This window comes from Euleptes europaea, chromosome 6 (genome assembly GCF_029931775.1).
Source record: "Euleptes europaea isolate rEulEur1 chromosome 6, rEulEur1.hap1, whole genome shotgun sequence".
NCBI classification, from domain to species: domain Eukaryota; kingdom Metazoa; phylum Chordata; class Lepidosauria; order Squamata; family Sphaerodactylidae; genus Euleptes; species Euleptes europaea.
In genome coordinates this window covers 31,542,882-31,562,805 of record NC_079317.1, presented here as the reverse complement: position 1 = coordinate 31,562,805, position 19,924 = coordinate 31,542,882, and the positions used below count along the sequence as shown (strand labels likewise).

The 19,924-nt window shown below is 40.5% G+C and overlaps 1 protein-coding gene across 1 annotated transcript in view; it reads right to left on the bottom strand.

Moving 5' to 3' along the window:
* Positions 1 to 19,924, bottom strand: part of CEP128 (centrosomal protein 128) — a 195,931-nt gene that overhangs the window by 98,918 nt on the left and 77,089 nt on the right. Inside the window, exons 16-18 of the mRNA XM_056851842.1 lie at positions 19,664 to 19,840; positions 18,250 to 18,309; positions 11,122 to 11,314 (exon numbers count right to left, since the gene is read on the bottom strand). Of these exons, the coding sequence (XP_056707820.1) occupies positions 11,122 to 11,314; positions 18,250 to 18,309; positions 19,664 to 19,840 (430 nt within the window). The remainder of the gene's footprint in view (positions 1 to 11,121; positions 11,315 to 18,249; positions 18,310 to 19,663; positions 19,841 to 19,924) is intronic.

Here is a 19,924-nt window from a genome sequence, read left to right as displayed (position 1 = left end):
CCTTATACTGGATCAGACAATTGCTCCATCAAAGTCAGTATTGTCTACTCAGACTGGGAGTAGCTCTCCAGGGTCTCAGGTAAGTAGAAGAGTTGGGTTTTATACCCTGCTTTTCTGTACTTAAGGAGTCTCAAAGCAGCTTACAATCACATTCCTTTCCTCTCCCCGCAACAAGTACCTTGTGAGGCAGGTGGGACTGAGAGAGTTCTAAGAGAACTGCGACCAGCCCAAAGTCACCCAGCAGGCTTCATGTGGAGAAGTGGGAAATCAAACCCGGTTCTCCAGATTTGAGTCTGCCACTGTTAACCACACCACCATGCAGAAATAGAGGTCTTTCACATCACCTACTATCACAGGTAGAGGTCTTTCACATCACTTATTGTGGGATCCTTTCAACAGGAGATGTTGGGGATTAAACCTGGGACCTTCTGCATGCAAAGCAGATGCTCCACCACTGAGTCACAGCCCTTCCCCTTAAGCCTCCCCAGAGGAGAGTGAGATCTAAGCTTTTTAATGTTTTTAAAATCATTAAGAAATACTGCCTTGCTATTGAGGGCTCCCCCTGTTACAAACCTCTCCTGCAGTCACCAGTCTCTCCCATCTAATTCCACAGTTCAATCTACAGCATCCACACGTGGGCAAACACCCACACAAAAAAAGAATCAGAGAATTATACGGCAAATTCAGCCTCTCCAGATATTCTATTACTTTGCATCAGATCTCAGGCCTTTTATTGCTCTATGCTTGAAAGAGTGTGAAACCTCTAGTGACTGAGAACCACATCTTCTGTACTTCACTGGATGTACCCACCATAAGCCTTTGGGATAAAGTGGACTATAAATCTAAAACATAATCAGTACAAATGTTGTTTTCATTGTTGCTCATTTTATCGTACGGTAGGAATCAGACTATTAAATTTTCTTGATTTTGAAAGAAACATTCATCCAGCATAATTAATTCACATTTGCATACAGGAGCAAATAAGCTGATGTGATATGGGGAATTCAAACACCATCCACATTTCCTAATCTTGAGATAAATCACACTTTGTCACCTTGAGGTGTTGAGTTTATTGCTATCCAAGTTCATTTTACAAGGTTAACGAGTATAACACAATCTAATTATATTTGTAATAGATGCCATGAAATAAGAGCCTTCGCCACAGAAGCCAGTGCGGAATTGTTCCAGTTTATTTTTCTATATTCAATGCAAAGCACTTTTTGCAATTTTGTTTTCATTGCTCAGCAAAGGATCTGCAGGATATCTGTCCACTCCAATTCCAAGCAACTCTTTGTCAAGTTTTGCAGATCACATCCATTTTGCTACTTTGGCGCTAACCACAATAAATCAACATCTTTTGGAAGCCAAACTTAAGATCATGATTACCTTTTGCTCTCAGCCCCTTCCCTCTCCCAACCCTTGCCCATCCCTTCTGTCTTTGATTTCTCTTAAAGGGGATCTCAAGTTCCCCCATGTGCGCAACATGTCATGTGTGTGTTCTGGACTTGCATGAAAGTTAAAGTTACCATCAGCTCCACTTTATAATTTAGCTGTTTATATTTTCTAAACCAAGAGAAAAAGTTTCTGCTACTCTTTCCTGAGCGAACTAAGTAGCTATTCAAAAGCCTACGGTAGTATATAAGTAGTCCAAATGAGGGCAGGCTATACATTTAAAATAAATAAAATAAATGGTGAGAAAGGCGAGAAATTCACCTTCCTAACATCTGAAAGAGATCAGCTGATACTCACTTCTATTTTTTATTTTGCTTCAACAGACTAACATAGTTGCCCCTCTGGAAATAAAATTTACAGCCATTCGTGTCTGTTTAAAGCCGTTGAAAGCAGTTTGATGTTAAACTTAAAGCTCACCTGAGTGAGAGTTTCATTCATTGAGCTTAATATACAGTCACATAAAAACAGAATTCTAAGCTCTTATGAATATTCAGTTAAGCAGTAGGTCTAAATTGTTTCAGCTAATTGCATATAATGCTGCAGCTAATAGCAGTCACTGCTGCCATTTTCAAGATAAGGCTGAGCGACTTATGGTGACTGCGCGACTATGTGCTGAAGCATTTCACACCACTGACAGGATCAATCACGATCCCAATTTTTATGTCTACGAGAAGTACAAACTAATGAAATAAAGCGTGGAAAACAGAATAAAATGTTCTCATACTTAACACAAAGTACCGTTTTCCCACTCAAAAAACAGACAGAGAATCTAAGTAGTAAGCCTCAAATCGAACATCTCAAACACATACAAGTTGAGTATCCCTTATCCGATATGCAGACTGATCCGAAAACTGGACCTTTTAAGCTGGCATGCCTCACAGGCATTGATGGTTGCCATTGATGGTTCAATGTACATAAAATTGTTTAAAATATTGTTTAAAATTACATTCAGCCTATGTGTATAAAGTATATATAAAACATAATTGAATTTTGTGTTTAGACTTGAGACCCATCCCCATGAGATCTCATTATTTATATGCAAAAATTCCAAAATATGAAAAGATCCAAAATACGGACCACTTCTGGTCCCAAGCAGTCCAGATAAGGGATACTCAACCTGTATAACAATGTACCTTTTCACAGTTGGAGGAAGCGACTGTAGATGGTTGTGGACGAGGGGGTGACAACTGTGAAAAAGCAGTGCAATGCGAACAGATGCACCCAAATTAATTCAGGTACCTCAGAACAGCTCACCGAATGACTGGATCTCCGACCATAACTGGCTACTGCAAGGTGAGGAAAATGGGCAAGTGACAGCATCCCTGTTGGAGAGGCTCAAGGTCTTATGCACTCAAGTGCCCAACTCCTGGCAGACCACTGGGTCACGTCAGTGCCTCTCATTGGGAACAGGCGAAGTATTACTGGGCTTGTATAACAAGAGGCTTGAGCTGGGCTCACTGACATACCCAACTAGCCAGGCTGTTAGGCCACAAGGAGTTTTTTTTAATTCTGACCCTAGATTGGTTGAGCGTTAACACTGCCTCAATATTTCCCCCCTCCTTCGCGCTTCAGTTCTACAAAAGCACAAGGCTGAGGTGCCATGGTTCGGGGTGACTTTACCAATGATCCTTCTCAGACTCGCGAGGTGAAGATTTCTTTTTATTTCTTTTCTTTCTTTCTTTTTTGTAGTCTCCCACATAGCTGCCTTTCTTGTCTTTTTATGGAAGAAATTTACCACAACTATCCTTTTTTAAAAAATCTGCCATTTTTTCAGTCAAGGGGAATAGCAGCAAATAATGGTTTGGAATTCTTACCCGATTCTCACTTCTATTTTGGTGTACATAATTTTCTAATTCTTCCTTGCTCCCTAATCACTTCAATTAGCTCCATTACTACTCCAAAATTAAGTTTTCCTAAAACAGTGAAGTCCAACTTGCAGTCAACAAACAAATAGCTGTTAGCCTTTAACATGCTGTTTAATAGGCTTTCATACTCATAAGATTATCTTTTGATTGCCAGGATCTGAATTAAAGAATCTTTTCATAGTTTCAGAGAAGCTACCCGAAGTGGCCTTTTCCTATTGCTTGCATTCCAAATAGTTATGTATTCTGGCAAAGAATCACACCTCAGTTCTTAAAAAGACATTATTTGCCATCACTTTTGCACATATATGTATACGTTTACTGTTGATGTTTGACACAAACTGAATTGGAAATCTATACTTTATCCTGCGGCTGAAACAGCTTGCACACAAAGCTTCTATAAATTGGCCTTTCTTTCCTTCCCTTCAAGTGTGAGTTTTTGATTGTTTGCTTGCTTTCAAAAAAAAAAAAAAAATCTGCTAGGGATTGTGACATAAATCAGAACCCTCCTCTTTAGTCAGTGTTGGGGAAACTGTCTTAGGCTAATGCTAGCCTGGACATAAATACTGCTTGGCTCCACACGCCTGTCCCTTTTATTAAATTGATCTTTACTCCGTCATTGGACCCTTCGTTCCTGTGCCTCCATAAAAATGTCCAGCTGACTTAGCATCTTATTCCTCGCTTTTATTGCCTTTTCAGTGAAATAAGTCTGCTGGAGTGCCGTGCTTACTGCTGGTTTTCTAATTTTAAACTTTCTTTCTCCCTATCCCTTTGGTCTCCACTCTCAGGGCAATTCTAAAGTCTGCATTCAGTACAACCATTTGCAGTTTTATTGTTTCAATTATCAAAATTATGAAACCCGAAAAGCCGCTGCTACGGCTATTTATTAGTAAGCTCAAAAAGCTTTTTCTTGTAGACCACTCTGAATTATTTTGAGTATGTAACTTTCCCCTCTTCCGTAAGTCCACATCTAAACCCAAAGGAACAATGTGACGCCAAAAGGTGTTAAATAGAGGAATCACCTGAGAAATTATTATACAGCTGAATTCTGCAAAATCATGTGCCATCCATTAAACTTTCATGGCTGTGCACCTTTTGGGAAGCACAGTGAATTTACGCACCTGCACCTGGCTTATTTTCTTTCACATCCATGTAATTTGCAATAACTTGTTGGAATGCTGTGAAACCTAGCCTTTTTTTGGAGGAGGGGGGGGCTCCCACCTCATAATATTAGGCTAAAGAAGACATGAGGTAATAAATTATATGATGATCTCTTGATTTCTGACTGCTAACTATCAATACGCTTTTTGCATTTTGACTACACTCATTTTAGAATAAGAATACTGAATAATCTAATATGGCACTAACTGCAGATATATAGAAAAGAGCAAGAGTCCAGTAGCACCTTAAAGACTAACAAAAATATTTTCTGGCAGGGTATGAGCTTTCTAATCTGAAGAAGTGAGCTGTGGCTCACGAAAGCTCATACCCTGCCAGAAAATATTTTTGTTAGTCTTTAAGGTGCTACTGGACTCTTGCTCTTTTCTACTACTGCAGACAGACTAACACGGCTACCCACTGTGCAGATATATAGAGAGAAATGAAGCATGTTAAAGTACAGAACATGCAGATTTGAGGGAACGTCCTGGTTTTGTTAACCTCAAACTTACCCAAAGGAAAAACAAAGACTGAAGTAAACGCAGGCTGCAGTTTTTGGCACTGCCATAATTTTTGGGTGTAAAAGGTTTGGTTTCAGTTGACTGGAATGAGTCTTCATATCCACTGGCTCATCTGCGGAGGTTTTATGGAACGCTTATGAATACCCCAACTCCCTGAAGATTAACAACCTATTGGTACACAAAGCTTTCAGACAGCTGTAGCTATTGGATGCTGATGGAAAATGGTTCAGTGGGAAATGGAGTGGGCCACTATGAAGCGTGGTATAATGGTTAAGAGAAGCGGATTCTAATCTGGGGAACCGGGTTTGACTCCCCACTTCTCCACATGAGTGGCAGACTCTAATCTGGTGAACCGGGTTGGCTTCCCCACTCCTACACATGAAGCCAGCTGGGTGACCTTGGGCTAGGCACAGTTCTCTTTGAACTCTCTCAGCCTCACCTACCTCACAAGGTGTCTGTTGTGGGGAGAGGAAGGGAAGGAGATTGTAAGCTGGTTTGATTCTCCTTAAAAGGTAAAGAAAATTGGCATATAAAAATCAGCTCTTCTTCTATACTGAAATACAGACCAGTCCATATTAGTATCCTGTGTGTATGATAGTGACATGCATGAGTAATTTGACCATTTGTGAGAGGATCAACTCAAGACAAATCATTTTTGGGTATGAAAACTCATGGGCTTGCCTCTTCCCCCAGCTCATGGCTCAGAATTTAATTATTTCCACTTCTGCGGCAAACCATACATTATGTCCAAGTTACAAACTAGGATCTTTCTTCTTCCAAACAATGGTTTAATTCTGGTTTGGAATCCAAAAGTTTCACTGGCATCTCTCGGGCAAGGCAAAAGTATTTGCAGTCCAAATGCAAACCATCAGTAAATGAGGTCATTCTTTAATTCATGAGAGCGAAGATAAATAGACCGAAATTATACCACAGAATATTGAAAGTCCTTTTGAATCTACAATAATCCAATTAATGAATTACTACAATTGGTGGGGAGGTACTTTTCATCGCTATTATCAAGCGAATATTTACTATTTTCATTTCAGTCCATTGATCTTCCCTTTTTAGAACTGCTTTTAAAATTTGCTCAATTTGGGAGATTTACTTCCTTTTAATCTTGTGTTTTGCATTTTTAATTTAGTACAGTGCTAATTGACAATTTCACTTCAAGGATGTTCAGTCCAGCTAGGGAAGATGTAAAGATTGTAACAGCATGCTTGGAAGATCCATACATTAGACAGCATATGGCCCCTCCTTAATGTAGTTCAGAAATGCTGAGAACAAAAAGCATGAGAAAAATCACTACCCAGTTTTGCTGGAAAGAAACAAAGTACACCTAATGCTTTGGCCACTCTGTAATTATGAAATTTAAATGAGACAGCTGCATACATTAACAGAAGCTAAGCACTGCAATTCTGGACAGAGGCAATCTTTTTTTTAATTGAAGGAAAACAGCAGCAGTCCCTGTATACAAAATTAGACCTAAATATTCATAATATTACACTGTAATGGGCCTTATTTGTAGGAGCTGTCACAGTTAACAGGCCAAAAAGTGTACGTGCATATATCTGAACCTTTATGCTTTTCCTTGATAAATATGGGACGCTTAGGTCTCTATACGCACAAGTTTCCCCAAATTGATTTTAAAATACGCTCACGGAAAGCAATAGACTTTTGGGAAGTTACTTTTCCCCCTGGAATTTGAGCCCTGTCAGGAGAGCCAGAATGGCGCAGTGGTTAAGAGCGGTGGTTTGGAGCAGTGGACTCTGATCTGGTGAACCGGGTTTGATTCCCCACTCCTCCACATGAGCGGCGGAGGCAAATCTGGTGAACTGGATTTGTTTCCCCACTCCTACACATGAAGCCAGCTGGGTGACCTTGGGCTAGTCACACTCAGCCCCACCTACCTTACAAGGTGTCTGTTGTGGGGAGGGGAAGGGAAGGTGATTGTAAGCTGGTTTGATTCTTCCTTAAGTGGTAAAGAAAGTCGGCATATAAAAACCAACTCTTCTTCTTCCTTGATGATGATTTCAGGAACCCAGCTGGACCTGGAAGACTCCCTGACCCCACCCCTCATCAGTCTCAATGTCCTCCCTCTTTATCCTTCTTATCCTTCAAACCCCCACTGAATCTTGTTGGGTGCCACTGGGCCAATCTCTTAGCCCAGCCTATCTCAATCACTGGGCTGTCTCTTAGCCCAACCTATCTCAAAGGATTGTTGTAAGGATAAAATGTAGGAAGAGGGGGTGCTATGTACCTGAGCTCCTTGGAGGAAGGGCAAGATACAAATAAATAAATGAGAAGCAAGGTCCCTCCCAAAAAAACCACTGTTCTCTTTCTCTCTCTCAAAAAAAGTCCCCAGCTTAAAGAAAGCAATGATGATTGGCTCTCAAAAAGATTTAAAAGGTGTGTGACTGCTGGTAAGAAATTGGATTATCATTTATTTCTTGCAGCAAAATGCTGTTTGAGCAACAGGGGGGAAAATTACCACCACGGAGCATTGTGAAAATGAGGCAGTCAAATGATACATTTAGGTGACTGGGAAGGGAGAGGAGCAACTTTAGAACATCTAAAAACGCTAGCAGACAATTTCCTCATTGTTCTTGGCCCCATCTCTTCCTTGGTGGATTTTATTTCTCCAGTAATTTTTGATATTACACTGATATGCATAACTGCAAAATTAACCACAACCGTTCAAAAAGTTTACGCTGATAGCAGCCGTGCCTATTTGTTTCCCAAAATTATTTTTTTGTTCTTGAATTAGGCACCTAATTGCTTTTCTACTTAGCTGATTAAACATTCCTCTCTCTAGCAGCTTTTCCAGAACAGATAAGCACTAGAACTTCTCTGCTGTTATGTGAGAATAAATATTCCTGCAGCACCCTAACGGTTATACTTTAAAAAAAGAAAATAGGCATTTTGCATTGAATGAGCTAATGTTCAGTAAACAATCACCTGAAAGTTTTCAGAATTAGAAGCTGTTTTCCATTGCTGCAAATCACTCTTAACAACATTCTTAATACATTCTTAACAATGTAAACAATCACCAGTCAGCACCTGCTATATTCACTAGTGGTTGGGGGAAGCATGGACTATTGTGACATCACATCATGTGATACATTTTGTCAGACTTTATGAACACACGAAGCTGCCTTCTACTGAATCAGACCCTTGGTCCATCAAAGTCAGTATTGTCTACTCAGACCAGCAGCGGCTCTCCAGGGTCTCAGGCAGAGGTCTTTCATATCACCTACTTGCCTGGTCCCTTTAACTGGAGATGCCAGCTATTGAACCTGGGACCTTTTGCATGCCAAGCAGATGCTCTACAAACTGAGCCACAGAGAGATGAGTGAAGTCATACACGACACAGCCATTTTTTGTGTGTGTCATATGCATGCTTACTGCAATCAGCTGAGCAATACACCCCGTTGACAGTACATTCTTTGGCAAACCAGGTATGCCATTCAAATGGGTAAAAAGCCTCACCAGTCCCAGGCAGTGGCAAATTTCCATTTTCTGATCAGTTCCAACTTGCAAGAACCCAAGCACGTTCTACTTCACTGAGAAACATCATGGAACGGGGGAAGAGAACAAACTACATGATGACCTTTTTGTAAGGGTAGAAAAACATTTGGTCATATTTTGTTCTTCTACCAGTCTGTATTCTTTATATACTTGTCTGATACATGTCAGATGCACATGTTTTAAAAAGACATGATTTAGTTATACATTTTCAGTTGGATCCTTCAAACGTTTTCGACTACCTTACAGCAAATCAGAACTTTGGTCTTTCAAGGTCACCACTGTCTACTCCGACTGGAAGTGGCTCTCCAGGGTTCTCAGTCTTCCATGTTACCTACTACCAGATTTGTTAAATTGAATCTGGGACCTACTATATGAAAAGCAGATGCTCCACCATTGAGCCATGGCCTACCCCCACCAGCAAAACATGTAATAGGCGAAGGAGCCATCAAAAACTTAACTTTAACTGGATGCTGGTAAAACATATAACAATGGAAGAAATATAAAGGGAAAGTGGTGAAACAGAAATAACTATGAAATACAGTTAGGAATGAGAACAGTAACAAGATCCCTTGGGGATCTTTCTGTAGTAAGATAGAAGGCACAATGCTGAGAATACAGGAAGCCATAACGATATTTTTAAAGCCTCAAAACAAAACGCACACTGGAAAAGGTGTTAACAATACATTGTGCTGCATAATCAGGCATTTAGATAATGAGATATTTTTAGTTTTCTTTCAGTTCTAAAAGTCCTCTATGCTAAATGCCCACTTTTCCAAACACAAAATGGTAGTTTAAAATGAATTTGGGGTCTCTCTCTCTCTTTTAACCTATGCATAGCACCCCGTTCACAACTCACTTTAATTAGCAGAATGCTTGTGAATTTTAACTCGCTTAGGGGAACAGCTATCATTTACAGACAAAATCTCATAATTAGACATTATTAGATGTCATAAAAAAGATTTCAGGCAGCCACCTGATATGTATCATTTTGGGTTTTTTCCCATGTTCTACATGACTTCTGGGTCAGCACTGAGATAAACAACTCCTATTTTATTCAATAAAACAAGTGTACTTATTAAAATAAAGAGAAATTACAGGCTCTGTCTTCTGCTCACAGAACAGAGCACACTTCTTAAAATATAATTTTCTACTGCTTACTAATTTCTGCTTCACTCCAGATCACAAATATTGCAAGACCAGCTACTCTTCCTTTTACATATTTTAGAAATCCCTGAATTGTTCGGGTCTTTTAAGGTACCAAAACACAGCTGTCAGCAAAGTCTATTAAATTTTGTTGCTAGCACAAGCTTGCTAAGAGAAAGCACAAGAGCAGCCCTGCAGGATCAGCCCAAAAGGTTAATCTATCAAGCTTCTGGTTTCCCACAGCAGCCAATCAGATGCCACTGGACAGCACAAATACAGAAGTAGTTTTTCAAAGAAGAATTTAAGGCTACTTGAACTTATACTCTTCTTTGAAAAACCAACGCAAGACTAACAGATTCCCCTGCATAAGCCTCTTTGGCGAAACGCGTAGGGCATTTTAATCTGAGTAATAAAATATATTTTTACCTATTTTACATCATTGGCCTTGGCCTCATTTTTTAATCTCCTGTTACTGGTGCGGCCCTTTTATTTCTCTTCAGCATACACACAGGACATGAAGCCCACAACTTTCCACTGCCCCCCCCCCGAGATGCTCAGACCCACATATTTGAGGAACGCCGACTGTCTCATCTGTCATTAATTTGTCTAATGCCCTTTTTAAAGCCACTTAAGCTAGCCTCTTTGCCTACATCTTGTGGCAAGAAATGCCATGTTAATCCTGAGTTATATTAAACAGTATTTTCTTTTGTTTGTTCTAAATCACTATCAATTGCGTAATGGTGGCACCCAGTTCTAGTATTATGGGAGAGGTAGAATGAGTCAGCTCCATCAATTTTTTATATGTAATTTTGTAAACCGCTTCCATGTCCCTCCAGCCTTACTTTTTTTTTTTTTGTAAACTCTTTAACCATTTTCTCAAGAGGCTCTGACCCTTTGATTGCTCTGTTCTGCATTTTTACAAGTCTATGGTATCTTTTTTGAGACGGGGTGTCCAGGACTGATTACGGTATTCCAAATGCACCAAACCAAAGCTCTACCATAGGCTGAAGCATAGGTCTTAAGAAACATAGGGCTGATGCCGAAAATGGCACGCCTTTGTCAAATTCCATTCTTCTTCTCCATAGCACGTATTTCAACTTGCCTTGCATCCTTCACACTATACTGTTCATTTCCCCATCTCCACTCCATTATCATTAGCTACCAGAGGGGCAGGAGGAGGAGTCCTCAGCATAATGACACCAAGGATGTTAAACAGCCAGATTTGAGTCCAGTAGCACCTTAGAGACAAACAAGATTTTGGGGGTATAAGCTTCCGAGAGTCAACACTCCCTTCATCAGATACGAGCTGAAGTATACTGAACTACATATTCTGGAGAAGGAAAGAACTGGCTTTCTGTGGAAACCCAGACTGGGATCCTTATTGCCTTAAAATAAATCAGATCACACTTAGGAGATGAAAACAATTTTGGTACTGACAAAAATGGACTAGGTTGGCTTACCCCGTTTTGCGTGATGCACTTCGTCCAGGAGTTGTTCCTGCTTTTCCAGTTGATCCAGGAGAGCGTGACGCTCCGACTCTCTACTCAAGGTCAGGTGCTTCAGCTGTTCTCGGCACTGCTGCAGATTACGCCGCAGCTTCTTCTCCTTGGCCTCCCTCTCCCTCGCTTCTTCACATAACCATTGAAGTTTTGTCTAGAAAAAAATGCATTGGCACAAAGTTGGTTTTGCCCCTTTCACAGTTTCGAAGCAAACCTTTGCCAGATCTAAACTGGGATGTGGATGAAGAATCTTGGCCACCTTCTGTCCCAGGTTGGAAAAAGAAAACAAAAATGAAAATTGGACAAGCCCAGCCCAATAGCAATATAGAAATTACCATTATTTGTCAACCCTGAAAGTTAAATACAGTTTGAAACCTGATTTAAAAGTTCAATCTATCGAACCAAAGCTACATGCAGAATGTCTTCATGAATTCTCCCCTGCACGCATTGAGAAATTGTACACCCGGTGATGTGTGTCAGCTCTCCTGTACCACATCAAACCTATCGAAACGTAGTTTGCATTGTTGGCTTTGGCAGGATCTCTTCAAAGTTATTTGCATCGTACCTTTCCAAAGGTAGCTTACAAAAATTGGGAAGAAAAGCAGTTTGAGAAGTGCCATTAAAATAACAGAGAGGTCCATGAGGAAATTAATACCACCATAAAGGGGAAAACAAACAGCCAGCAGCTGAGAGCCAGAGTGGTATAGTGGTTAAGAGTGGTAGACTCTAATCTGGAGAATCTGGTTTGATTCTCTGCTTCTTCACATGAGCAGTGGACTCTAATCTAATGAACTGGGTTGGTTTCCCCACTCCTCCACATGAAGTCTGCTGGGTGACCTTGGGCAACTCACAGCTCTCTCAGAACTCTCTCAGCCTCACCTACCTCACAAAGTGACTGTTGTGGGGAGAGGAAAGGAAGGCAATTTTAAACTGGTTTGAGACTCCTTAAAGGTAGAGAAAATTGGGGCATAAAAACCAACTCTTCTTCTTTTGAAATAAAGAAATTTTACATTGCAGAGAGAGAAGAACAGCTCAAAGCCTCACAAGAAAAGGGCATTCCAGAGTTTAGGGGCAATGGCAAGAAAAGCCCTGACACTTGGCGGACAATCTTCTCACCTGGCATAGCAAAGGCACTCAAAACAGAGCTTGAACAAAAGCAGTACGGAGGCTCTCATAGGGAGAAGCAGTCTCTAAGGTAGCTATTTGAACCAGAAAACTGATTTTAAAAGCACCTTTCTGTCCCACAGTGGAGTACTAAGTAACTCTTGGGAAGGGGACACATAGCCATATGTTAGACTGTATGTAATGTGTAAGGACTGGTGCAAGGCACCCCATCCCACCCCCTTTAATATTATTATTGTTCCATGATTTTGTAGCACCAACAGTATGGAAGATACTTTACAGGTCTGCTTCTTAGGCGAGGCAGAAGGGATTTTAGCCATTCAACCACAGAATGTTAAAAATCCGTTCTAGACAAGTAAGAGGTGGATTCAAAATCACACTGACAACATGTTTGGGTTACCAATTTATTGTACCCATCACTGGGTTTTGCTTTGAAGGGACAGGACTGAAAAGGGGTTCTGACTACACAGGGAAATGTTTCCGACTAAGATCCACATGGCAGAACTAGCAAAGATGGACCCAAATAGCTTGCCTGCCAGCAAGCAACCGACTCTTTCCTCCAGTGCAACATATCCCAGTCACAAAACTGCACACAGAGAACATACAGTTCAAAGAAACACATGTTATGAGCTCCAATAGAGACAATGGTTTTTTTTTCATTTTCCAACTACACCCAACATCAAACTTTTAGCATTTCAAATAGGTGAAAGGTAGCACTTGACATGGGCACAATCTCTGCATCACTATCAGTCACCTTTCTTCTTTTCTGGATGAAATGTAAATATGGCATAACAGAAGGAATAACATAAAAACAGAACTAAACCCACAGAAAATGGCCAGCTGATGAATGCAGCAGCTCAAGGGGGGGAAAAAAACCACTGCCGGTTCAGTAATCATCATGGAATATGCAAAATCTAGCCTCTAAAACTGAGTGTTTTTGCACGGTCAATAAATCTCTTAAGAAAAATTTGTCTTTTGCCGAAAAGCCATGGAGACAGTTCGTGTTACTGGTTGAAAAGCTTGTTGAGTCTGCAACGTTAAGACCAGCTAATCAGCTAAAGAACCAGCGTGACAAGGACAGGTCAAAGCTTATGAGTTATATCGCTTTGCAATGGAGCAGGGACTGCCAAACAGCAAGAAATTGGGGAGTGGGGGAGAGAAAGAAAGGGAGGTATCCTGCGTCCAAGGAAGTTATCAGTAGCTGTTCAGGGGAAAGTGTTTACTTTGCATTAGTATAAAATTAACATATGGTCCTAATCTTTGTAGTCTGGTGTATTTTTTTTTTTTTTGCAATCTCAAAAAAACAAGTTTCCATAACTGTTTCAATGTGTTAAAGTGAGTTCAGCTGTTCAAACAATATTTTACAATTATTCCCATAAAGATATAAGGCCTCTGTTCTGCTCACCCTTACTCAAGAGTAAGTCCCATACATTCCAAATCAGGATGTCTTTAGCAAGATATTTAAATTTGCAAATACTGTACTGGTTTTCTGTTATAAAACCCTGGAACAGAAACTGGAATTGTTTTCTAGTAGATGGACATATATTTTAACTATAAGTCTTTTAATAAAACACACACACACACACACACACACAAATCTTGCAGGCATTAGATTCTGTTCACTTAAGGGGGCTATGGTCTTGTGTTCCTGAAGAGCCCTACATACAAGATAAACTTTTTTTGATATTGCATGGACATCTGCTTCTCCAAGGGGGAAAAGAAGGCAAAATTCCAGTAGGCATGACCAAGGCCTTTCTTGGAAAGGGGTCGACGTGTTAACAATTACAACAAATACAACAAATGTTAAAGTGTTTTTTTTGTTGTTGTTTATATAAAGCCCAGATACCAGCAGGATGGTCTCTATCCTCTTTCTTATTTTATTTATATTTATACTCCATTTTTTCCCCAATGGGACCTAAAAGGAGCCAGTGTGGTATAGTGGTTGAGAACGGTGGTTTGGAGCGGTGGACTGATCTGGAGAACCAGGTTTGATTCCCCGCTCTTCCACATGAGCGGCGGACTCTAATCTGGTGAACCGGGTTGGTTTCCCCATTCCTACACATGAAGCCAGCTGGATGACCTTGGACTAGTCACAGCTGTTTCGGCCCCACCTAACTCACAGGGTGACTGTTGTGGGAAGGGAAAGGAAAGATGATTGTAAGCCAGTTTGATTCTTCCTTAAGTGGTAGAGAAAGTTGGCATATTAAAACCAACTCTTCATCTTCTTCCAAAGTGGCTTGTAAATTGGTTTCCCCTTTTCTGTTTTATCTTAACAAACTACCCTTGAGGTCGGTTAGGCCGAGAGCAGGAGACTGGCCCAAGGTGACCCAGTAAGTTTCCAGGACAGAGTGGCCATTTGACCCAGGGCCTCCTAGACCCTAGGTCAACTTCAGAATCCAGCTACCATGATTAAGGACCAAACTTCACAGTCAGAAGAGCCACGTAGGACTGTATGACTTCTAAATACAAGTGGAGATTACGTGCTTGAATAGCATCAAAAAAGGATAAGCCAACACAGTACTACAAAGTCAGGCAGAAGGGGTTCACCCCAGCATATCCAACAGTAAGGAAATATCTCCACCCAAAAAGAATTAAGGGTCCTAAAGAGCAATAGTCCCATACACTTTGTTTCAAACTGAAATGCATCTGGATTTAGCGCAACATGCAAAGACTTCTGACTAATCTTACTGCATGCTTTTTGATTTACTGCAGAGTGTACAATATACAATTAATAGTTTTGTTGGGCTATCTATGACCCCACTGCCTGAAGATCAGAAAAGCACGAATACAGATGGTACAGATCACAAGTTCAATGGAAATTTCCATGGACTCTAAATTTCTTCAATCCGTCTGCGTGCCTAAATGCAACCAATAAATGCCAGCACTTGTTTGCCATGCCATTGTACTTTCCATTAATCTTCTCTTTGACATGAGTGTTTTTCTAAGATTAGGACACAGTTAACAAAGCTAATGCCATGATCCCAAGACTACTTTTATGCATGTACAAGTATTTTTCTGCCTTTCACACCTCTCCTTCCATGTTGCAGCTGCTCATGCTGCACTGGAAGAGACTCCTGTTTATTCAATATTTGGGAGTAGTCTGTTTGATTACACAGGAGTTATCTCATATGGGGAGCTTGTAACCCTCTGAACTGAAGCCCAAATTTTGGACCCAAGGTTTTCACAAACAGAGCAAGTTTGTGACACCACTGTTACCACCTCCTCTTTCCCACAGTAGCCCTGCACATCTTTGAAATGCCACTGTTGAAAGTTGGAGATCCCCTCTAGGCCAATATGTCTCATCAGATACAAGGATCATCACATACAAGCAAGCAGAAATCCCCCAGAGACATACGCCATGTTGTGATACTTGAGTTCCACTTGTATAAGACTGAAGGACAACAGCTTTAGTTAATTCCCTCTTCTTACTGTAGTGCCCCATTGTCTGATGCTTCATATATAGTTCTAGAGGGTTCCTCAACAAAGGGAAGGGGCTGTGGCTCAGTGGTAGAGCTTCTGCTTGGCATGCAGAAGGTCCCAGGTTAAATCCCTGGCATCTCCAATTAAAGGGACTAGACAGGTAGGTGATGTGAAAGACCCCTGCCTGAGACCCTGGAGAGCCACTGCCAGTCTGAGTAGACAATACTGACTCTGATGGACCAAGGGTCTGATTCAGTATAAGGCAGCTTCATGTGTTCATGGGGAGGAGGTAAAAATACCTTCTGTGAACTTATTCCACTCACAGAAGCATTAGATCCAGCCCAATCGCTCTGGCCTCTTTACAGAGTCCATCAGCAAACACAGGGGAACCTAGACAGTGGGTACTACTGTGGGTATTTCTTTCCAACAAATCATTAAGGCTGTTTGGTTTTCTGGGCACAAATGTGAAAAAAAAATGTATATTTCTAAAGCCCCCTTCATTTCAAGAGCCACTCCCCAACAACAAAAAAGATTCATTTGGCAGATTCATGAGTCAATTACTACATGCACTCTGAAGGTCCTCTTGATAGTTAGAGCCTGAAATTTATGCATCAACCATCTGAATAGTGAGTTTGTTTCCACGATAGCCCTTGTCCTCCAATTCAAACTCTTATCTCCACTATTTATAGGGATATTCACTCTTGGTCTGTGTGCATTCCAAACAAGCCCATCAATAACCTCACACGATACTGAGAGCAAACAAATGCAATTTCATTCAAGTCAACTGGTCAACTTTTCTCTCTTCACGGTGACCCTATATACCATATATACGATGAGGGTAAGTATTGTCTTGTGAAGTGTAAAATGGCTTTCTGTTTCATGAGAAACTTAAGTCTATTAAAAGATTTTGAGATAAAGTTGCTCATAATAAGTTACCCAAGGAAAAAAGACAATTGGTTCTTGTAGGTTATCCGGGCTGTGTAACCGTGGTCTTGGAATTTTCTTTCCTGACGTTTCGCCAGCAACTGTGGCAGGCATCTTCAGAGTAGTAACACTGAAGGACAGTGTCTCTTCAGTGTTACTCCTCTGAAGATGCCTGCCACAGTTGCTGGCGAAACGTCAGGAAAGAAAATTCCAAGACCACGGTTACACAGCCCGGATAACCTACAAGAACCAATGAACTCTGACCGTGAAAGCCTTCGACAAAAAAGACAATGGTTACAAGGTACTGGTCATCTCTTTGATCCATTAAGCAGAGATACAGAAATCACAGCCTATATCAGATCCTTTATGTTTTATAAGAGGTCTCCTAAACATATGAATTCAAGTGCAAATGAAACTTCAGAAAACAGCAGTGAAAAAGCTAGATTTTTTGAAAATTTCCTGAAATATTTGACTGGTTACTGAAATAACGCTGTCTGGTTAGTAAATTAAAAATGGGCTTATGCACTTCTCCCTCCTATCTCCTCATCCATGGATCCCTCCTTCCTTTAGTTTTGGAGCTAACCATGGTTTAGCATTCATTTGTACCCCAAGCACAGATTGCAAACTCGTTTAGGGAGAATGCCAAAGTAGACTTACCACTGAACTATGGTTAGTTTTGAAGATGAAAGGAGAGGGGAGGCTACTGAGAGATGGAGAAGAAAACACAAGTAGAACCGGTATGGTTAGCTGCTCTTCATACCTAAGAGATCACGAAGTATTATACCAGCAGTGCTATCCTAAGCAGAGTTATACTCTTCTAAGTCCATTGACTTCAATTGGCTTAGAAACGTGTAACTCTTCCTAGGATGGCATGGTAAATCAGTGTTTAATACTAACAAAAGAAAACATGAATTTACCTTATCATGCTTTACATGTGAGAGACAGAACACAACTCCTATCATTGCATTCACATGAGATTATCCAGAATACAGTAGTCCCTCCAACAGTTCAGTGTGTTTGCTTCTAAAGGGGTGCTTAGACACTATGCAGTTTTGGTGAAATGTACCAGTGACTCTGCCCATGCATTTTCAGACAGGGAATGCCCAAACAGTGCCCTTGAAAAACAATATGTGGTGGGGGGGAGTGAAGAAGATCTTGCCAGCTTGCTGGAAGCAAGCGAACAGCAGCTGAGTAATATATAGGCTAAGTCTGTCTTCCTCTTCCTGCAGGTATTAAAAGCCTGGGCGGGGCCAGAGGGGCTAGCCAAAGGGCAAGACCCAAAGGGCTCATGGCCTGGTGCTCGAAGCCTAGGGTCTATGTTAGGCAGCGTCATCCATCAAGACCTGCCTGGGATGTGTATATTCTGTTTGTTTATTGTATTATGTGTTGAAACCGACTGGTTGTATTTGGTACTTTTTCTATGAGCCACTTTGGGCCTGTGGAGAGAGAAAAGCATTATACAAATGCCATAAATACAATACAGAGGGATATTTTGCCCATCTACTTTAAAAGAAAACACAGGTAAGAGATGTGCTTTAATCTCTCCCCTTAACGAAGACTCTTATGAGACTATAACCATAAAAAAATGAACTAAGCCTTAGCTTAGCTATTAAATATATTTACCTTTGTTTCTGCTAACCACCGATGAGGGTCATTCCGTACCCCTGGCATAAGTGATATTGCCTGAAATAAATTGAAAAAATAAACACAGAGAAGACACATATTATACACAAAAGGCAGTGGAATGTTTTTCTTTACAAGAAAATCAAAGAGTAATTTTAAAAGCCTAATAGGTGCCTATTTTTAACTCAAGAAGCTGTGAACATCAGATTTAAGATGGAACTAAATATTTTCCAATGGACATTTTTATCATTCAAAAGAGCTTTTAGGGAGACTGAAATGTTTCCTGAAAACTTCTTTTCCATAATTATACACATTCAGCTTCTACTTTGGTACCATTTTTTTTGTTTATTTTTTAATCCAACTAAGAGTGACTGGACTTCCTACATGATGATGTCAGTCAAGGGAAACAAAGCTAATTTAGAGTAAGGGCAATGCCTATTCAGGAAGCATTGCCCTTCCTCGAAAATAGCTCTCTTTGCCCTGAATGAAGTTGCCTCATAGCCAAACATAATTGACTGCAGTAGGCTTTCTCCGTTGCTCTGAGGGAAAATCTAAACGGGTTGGAGAGAAGAAGTTGATAGCGGCTGCAAAAAATGTTGACAATAATGTGTTGCCACCATCACACAAATTTCTGGCACAGTGAAGTATGAATATGCCTTGGCGAGCATTGGCCACTTCATTCCATGAATACGTCAAATAGCGCAATATTATATGCTAAGTATTGCCTATATTTCCACCCACCCCATTATTGTTTTTACAAAAATAAAGCAGGAAAGGGGTTCCCCCCCCTCCCAGCTTCAAAATTTCCAGAAATTTGTACATCTCTATGCAAGACAAAAAGGAAGTGTAAATTGTTTAAAAGAGTTATGGCGGTAGCCCTAAGTTTCTAGATATAAATACAATTTAGAAAGAAAAATAATAAGGTAGCTAATATAAAACAACAAACTATGTTCCCCTGCTCCTGGGTGGAGGGGAAAGCTGGGAATGTCACTGGGTCCCATCTATTTCTCATCCATAAAACAAACTTCCTGAACCTAAAAACCCAAATTCTAAAAACAAATTCTAGGCTAACCTTCTCCCTCATATGCTCGCTTTGTACGTGCAAAGATTTTCCCTCCATGGTGAAACAGTCCAATTTCCCAATTTAAGTAGTATGGTCCAGGAGCAGTTTTACCACTTCAGGCCCAAGAAGGCACTTTTTAACCTCTTGGCAAAGGAAGCAGCAATCAATTATCCACACAAAAGTACAATATGGGAAACGCCTTTTTTTAAAAGGTCAAATGTTGTGTGCTAACTTAAAGTGCCTACATGAAGAGCAGTTGTAGCCTGAAGCCATGCTCAAAATTCCGTAACACACCCCCACGAGTAAATTAACAAGAATAAAATCTGAAGCAGACCGAGAGGTCATAATTACTTTGAATTTTTCCAACGAATCCCTAGAGAAAACTTCACAAGATGCATCAATTTCACTTCCAATCATAGAGAGGATGGATTCCTGTTCGTTTTGAAGACAACATAGCTGATCGTGAAGGCGTAGTCTTTCTTCCTCCATCCTTCTTAGATTATCTTCTTCATTATTCATCCTTTTATCCTAAAGTAAAGGGGAGGGGGCACAAAAGTCCCAAACATCTATTTACTGTTCTCTTAAACACTGCAGAGAGAATATTTCCGTACC